This window comes from Procambarus clarkii, chromosome 22, assembly GCF_040958095.1.
Source record: "Procambarus clarkii isolate CNS0578487 chromosome 22, FALCON_Pclarkii_2.0, whole genome shotgun sequence".
Classification (NCBI taxonomy): Eukaryota; Metazoa; Arthropoda; class Malacostraca; order Decapoda; family Cambaridae; genus Procambarus; species Procambarus clarkii.
The window spans coordinates 26,591,409-26,597,408 of NC_091171.1; the positions used below are offsets into that span (position 1 = coordinate 26,591,409).

General features: G+C 45.0%; 1 protein-coding gene across 1 annotated transcript in view; it reads left to right on the forward strand.

Annotated features, from left to right (window-relative positions):
• LOC123758385 (organic cation transporter protein) overlaps positions 1-5,743 on the forward strand; it is a 44,607-nt gene extending 38,864 nt beyond the window's left edge. The window contains exons 10-13 of the mRNA XM_069329133.1: positions 185-235; positions 3,949-4,208; positions 4,916-5,100; positions 5,570-5,743. Of these exons, the coding sequence (XP_069185234.1) occupies positions 185-235; positions 3,949-4,208; positions 4,916-5,100; positions 5,570-5,728 (655 nt within the window). The 3' untranslated portion in view covers positions 5,729-5,743. The remainder of the gene's footprint in view (positions 1-184; positions 236-3,948; positions 4,209-4,915; positions 5,101-5,569) is intronic.
• The last annotated feature ends 257 nt before the right edge of the window (positions 5,744-6,000 follow it).

Sequence of the window (6,000 nt, forward strand, 5' to 3'; positions counted from 1 at the left end):
ACTTCAGTTATTATTTTACTGCTTGTCACTTTTATATATGAATTTTTTATTGGGAGGGGGGGGGGTGTATAATTTTAGTTTCTGTGCATCCTTCATGTGTGTGTAACTTGCCTTCATTCTGTTGTTTGTGTGCGCGTGAGGTGCGCGGAGCAGCACTCCCGCCAGCCCGCCTCCACCAGTAAAGGACTCTGGCTTACCTCGGACTCTTTATTAACGAATTCACTGTACTCGTCAGGTAAGTTATCTGGCCTGGTTCAATATAATTATTATTATCTTAATTATTTTAGGATTATCGAAGAGAAAGGTGAATTATCAGGAGAAAGCGTCAAACCATTGCGACTCTTATCACTTGGAAGGGACCAGGATAAGGATTTGGGATCGGTTTATTGAAGAATAAAATTATCAGTGGCTGTGAAATTTTTTGCACTGCCAAAGATGGATTGCAACAAGTCTTGTCATTTAAAGTAAAAAAATCAATTGTTAATGCGTCAGATTTAGCTCTCTGTTTTAGTTGTGACATTAAGCTAAATTTTGAGAATTGCTATGCCATTGTGAGGTGCCAAAACCCTCTATATGTGGATGGTGAGTAATGCTGCACTTTTGGGCTCTGGCGTGTCAACAGATCACTATGAACTTTCAATGATTAAAATTAAATATAAATAATTAACCTAAATAAGAACACTGTTTTTCCCAAAAACGGTGGGTTTTCCGAGGAAGAGAAAACGTATGTCTGGAAGCTGACTTTAACCGCCCAAGCTGCGCAACGGGCCGAGGTTATATTTCGGATTGATGTCCATAGGGAATGGAAAGGATGGGGGAGGTAGAGGATGGGGAGATGAAATTCAGGAAGAGGATGCGGGTGTAGAGAGAGAGGAGGTTTGAAAGTTCGGTGGCCTGTCCACCATGGGTTGACATTTTTGTATGTGTTGTTTGTTTGCGTATGTGTTATGTTGGGTTGTCAGTACATTGGCTGGGGGGGCTAGTGTTTGTGACCTTGTTGGTGTCCTAAAGCACTAGAGCCGATGGAGTTGGCTGAAGGAGGCTAATCTTAGAAACATCAGGGTAGTTACACTTCTGACGCCACCACAAATGGTTTTTTGGTTTTATATTTTTTTTGTAGGTGTTTTATTTATTTATATATATTTTATTATTATTATTATTATTATTATTATTATTATTATATTTTTTTATTTATTTATTTATTATTTATTTATTTATTTATTTATTTTTTTTCTTTCTTTATTCTTCATTTGGTGTAGATTGGGTCCGGGATGGGCCACTCATCTGGATCGTCTGGCAGACCGCTTAGTATCTGAGGGCTTGGGAAGGCCTCATCATGGATATGTCTGATCACTTTTTGTTGGAGAGTGATTCTTCTGGTTCTGTGTGGTGGTTCGTGGATCTCGTAGTCGCTGGTGGTGTTTTCTGCTACGAAGGGATCTTCTGGGTCTGGGACATACATGTTCTTCATACGGTACAGCTGTCTTCTGGCCAGGTAGCTGAGCCTAATGTTCATTGGCTTCATGTTGAGCGTCTCATGGATCAGGTCAGTTCTTACCCTGTCCCTCAGAGTCAGGCCCTCTGCAAAGCGAAGTGCTTTGTTTTGTACTCGTTGAATCTTCAGCATGTTGGATTTGTTGGTGAGGTTCAGGGGAACGTAGGGGTATTCCAAGCTAGGCCTTATGATCATTCTGTACAGGTGGAGCTTGATGTGGGATGGGGCTTGGTTGAAACGGAAGAGCCTCGCCAGTGAGCCCCGGGCCATCGCTGTCTTCTGGGATACGTACTGGGAGGAGTTGAGTAGCCTGTTGAAGTTGTACCCGAGCACTGTGTTGGAGTTTGAGATGGCTATGGGTTCACCCCTGATTCTTATTCCCCCCTCATTTTCAATGGAGAAGGCCATACAGCCGACAGTGCTTAATTGGATCTTTTCTGGGTAAGTGGTGATCCTCCATTTCCTTTCCCAGTTAGCAGTCCTTGCTAGTTCTACGTTTGCCTTACGGGTTACAGTTGCATGCTTGGCCGCTTGGATGCTAGGGTTAGATGTTATTACGTGTGTTACGTCGTCCGCAAATTGTACGATAATGGTGTCCCTATACTCTGGTTGGGGTAGGTCATTTACAAAGATGTTGAAGAGAACCGGGCTCAAGCATGATCCTTGGGGGACTCCAGCTGTTGGGGTGAAGGCTGCGGCCTCTTTTGCCTTGAAGCTGGGGGTAACTTGCCTATTCTTAAGGAAATTTCTGATCAGCCTGAGGAGGGTCCAGTTTTGCGCTGGTAAGTCTGCTATTTTGTACACAAGACCATCGTGCCACAAGCTGTCGAAGGCCTTGTGCACGTCCCTCGTTACAATCAAAGCTACCTGTTTTTGCTTTCGAATTGAGCTTACGGCGTCGTAGATGATGTTAATTGCGTGCTGGGTTGATCTATGTGCTCGAAAGCCAAACTGCTTTTCTGTGAAGAGGTTGTTGTACTCCATGTAGTAGTTAAGACGGTTTGACATGATTTTTTCAAAGCACTTGCCTATCGTGTCTAAGAGGGAGATTGGTCGGTAGTTGCCAGGTTGGTGGGGGTCTTTCTTGGGTTTGGGAATGAATATCATCTTGGCTGACTTGAATGCTACAGGAATGTGACCCGATGCCAGCATAGCGTTGAATAGGTTGAGTATGGATTGCATAAGATTGCCTGGTAGAAGTTTGATTTGCAGCGCTTTGATCCCTGATGGTCCAGGGGCCTTATCTCTGGTGCTTTTGATGACTCCTCTCATCTCTAGCATAGTTATGGGTCTTGTTAGAGGGTGGTCATCTTTTAGGGTTGTCAGGTCAATCAGAGGGGTGCTGTTAAGGGAGGCGGCATTTTCTGTTGTCCATTGGTTGACACGTTCAAAGTGAGTGTTGTTGAAGGCTCTGCTGTTTGAAGCTGTGAGTGTCTTTTTCCAGGCTGCGCCCATGAGGTCAGCCTGATCCTGTGGGTCTTCTATTTTTTCTTGCTGCTCCTCTTCATCTTCGTCAAGGAATGTGTGTACAAGGTGGGTGAGGCTGGGGTTAACCGATCCCAGGAGCTGTCTGATCTTGCGCCAGAAAGTACCCGGCTCCCTTTTGTACTGGTTGGCCTGTCTCACTAGGGTTCCCCAAATGTGGCTCTTGTGGGTCAGCGTAAGGTCTATGGTTTCCCTTCTGAGTGTTTGTAGGGTCAACGCTGGTGGCTGGCCAGTTTGGTAGTGGCTTTGGCAGGCTCGCTGGTACTCATTCATTTTGCCTCTGATTTCTCGGGTCGGCTTATATTGGTGGTAAGTCCTTGTGGTGGATATTTCACAAGTGGCCTCGGTTGCAAGCTGGATCCGGTTGTGGATGGTGTTTACTGCTTGGTCGATTGTTTGGGTTGGGAGGTTCTCGAACTCAATGATGGGGTCGTCAGCAAGGAAGGTGTCATATTCACGGGCACGTATGGTTCCCAGTCTGGGCCTGGGTGGTGCCACATATCTGAAGGGGGCTGCTTGGAGGGATGTGACCACAGGGATGTGGTCCGACCCCACGTTCTTGCCTGGGGTTACTCTGCAGTGGAACAGGTCACAATCTCTATTGGTCAGCACTATGTCAGGGGTGCCCCTCTGGTTGCCCGCAAAGAACGTCTTAAAGTGGGGGCCTTGGAAGGAGAGGTCCCGGTTTTGCATTAGATTGAAGAGCTGCCTGCCCTTGAGGTCTGGCCTGGCAGGTGCGTTGAATAAGGCCTGATGGTGGGCATTCAGGTCTCCTGCGATGATAGTGGGGAGATTCCTGTCGAGCAGCTTGTTCAGAGGGATGGAGGGGAGGTAGGCCAGTCTAGTTGATAGATATGAGGTTATATAAGCTCGGCCTGCAGACTGCGTGGCCCCTCTTCCCGACAAGCAAGCAGCTGCTCACTTACAAAACGTCCCATATCACTTACATATTTTTCCTTTCTTAACAGAACAAAGAAGATGCGAGTTATAACACTGTCGGTGTACTCCATATTCTTCACGGCTGGGCTGGTGTACCTGGGACTGTCCCTGGGAGGAGAGGGCTACAGCTCCGACCCCTTCGTGTACATGGCCCTGTCTGGCGTGATGGAGCTCCCCGGCTCCACCGTCACCATCCCCATGATCAACCACCTCGGTCGACGCCTCTCCAACATCATCTGCTTCACGGTCACAGGAGTCGCGCTCCTCGCTCTCACATTCATTCCGGCCAGTAAGTGATAGCAAGAATTATGATTCATTTTGTCGGGGACAGGCAGCCTGTGCATGTTAGGATTATATCGAGGTCCCTTACCCCCCCCCCCCACCTAAGGTTTAACTACTGACTCTCCCCAGGATGCAATTCCATAACAGTTGACTAACTCCCGAGTACCTACTTACTGCTAGGTGAATAGCTGCATTAGGTGAAAGAAAATGTGCTGCCCGGGATTCCCGATTGTGAGTCTAGAACGAACCCAACTATTACCGAGACCCTGCATGATAAAATGATAGTTATTACACGATTAATGGGTAGTTACAATGTTAAGTAACACTCAAGATGCTTAATTAATACTATGTAGGGTTAGGGATAAATCTGAAGTAGAATCTTACAGATGGCAAAGTCTTAAAAAACATAAGAATCAAGGAACCTGCAGAAGGCCTATTGGACCGTTTATGACAGCATTTATACGTCACAGAAAATAATCGAACTTTGAAATTATTTTATAGTCTATTCCAATAAATCAGTTTTGTAATATCAATTCTGGCCGCCAAGTCTTTTCCCTCAGATTTTCAGCATTGGGGAAGAGAAAATAGTACATTTCAAAATTAATACTGCCCTAACTTATAGATTCCATCATTGAATTAATTTTCTAGTTAGCTTCTTGTAAAATAATTTTAGCATTCATCTTAGTAACGATGTGACAGACTGCATCTGTTTAGGTAGAGTGTGGCTGGTGATGATCTTGGCTCTGGTTGGTAAGCTGGCCATCGCTGCAGCCTACCAGATCATTTACCTTCATGGCGCAGAGCTCTTCCCTACTGAGGTCCGCATCAGAGGTTTGGGCACGGCCTCCATGGTATCCAAGTTGGGCTCTATCCTCGCCCCATACTTGATGGACACTATGGTAAGTAGTGATCTGTGTATAATAATCAAAACTAATCTGGTAGCAGGAGCTGGTGTTGCCATTTGGGCAGCAGATAAAATTTGAATAGTACCATGAACGGAAGTACAAAATATATACTGTACCCAAAAATGGTTCACATTTTATACTATAAATTTTGTTGTGGGTCCGATAAAGAAACAAACAACCGAACCGACCTTTTTCTGAATTAGGCTTTAAGACTGAGTATGTTAAGCCTAGAACACGTTAAGTCTATGGTTACTCTGTTTCACTTGATGTGTCCATTAGTAATACACAGTATGAAACAAATTTTTCATAGGTACAACAATCTCATATTTTGTATATTCCGTCCATAGTAACTAAAGGGTCTAGCATTCAGGAAGAATGTGTTCAATACACTTAGTAACATATATGGAAACTTTAAACAAAATCCAAATTAGAGGCTAACTAATAAGATGTGAGCCCATCACAGCGCAGTGTGTGGGAGCCTGCTCCCTCGTTAGTGTGCGGTCTGGCTGGCCTGATGGCAGCGGGGGTAACCTTCCTCCTGCCGGAGACAGCAGGAGCTGCCCTCCCCGACACCGTCGCGCAGCTCGAGGCCTCATCTTTCTCCGGCTCCAGCCAGCTGTAAGTGGCCATCAGTGAGGAAAATTGATTAAGAATAAAGTGCTCTAAGTAATTATTAAAAGATGGCACCAAACCTTGTAGACTATACAGAACCATCAGTGTCAGATTAAAACAAATCCTAGATATTATTAAAGAAGCCAATTGTCGGGAGGGAAGTTTGTCTACACTCTATAGAAGTTACTACCACTTAGTAACTCTATATTGTTTCAGTAACATGCTATTAAAAAAAATAGTTAGAAGGCTTCAGAGTGCATGCTTTTTGATGTGTGAAAGTAG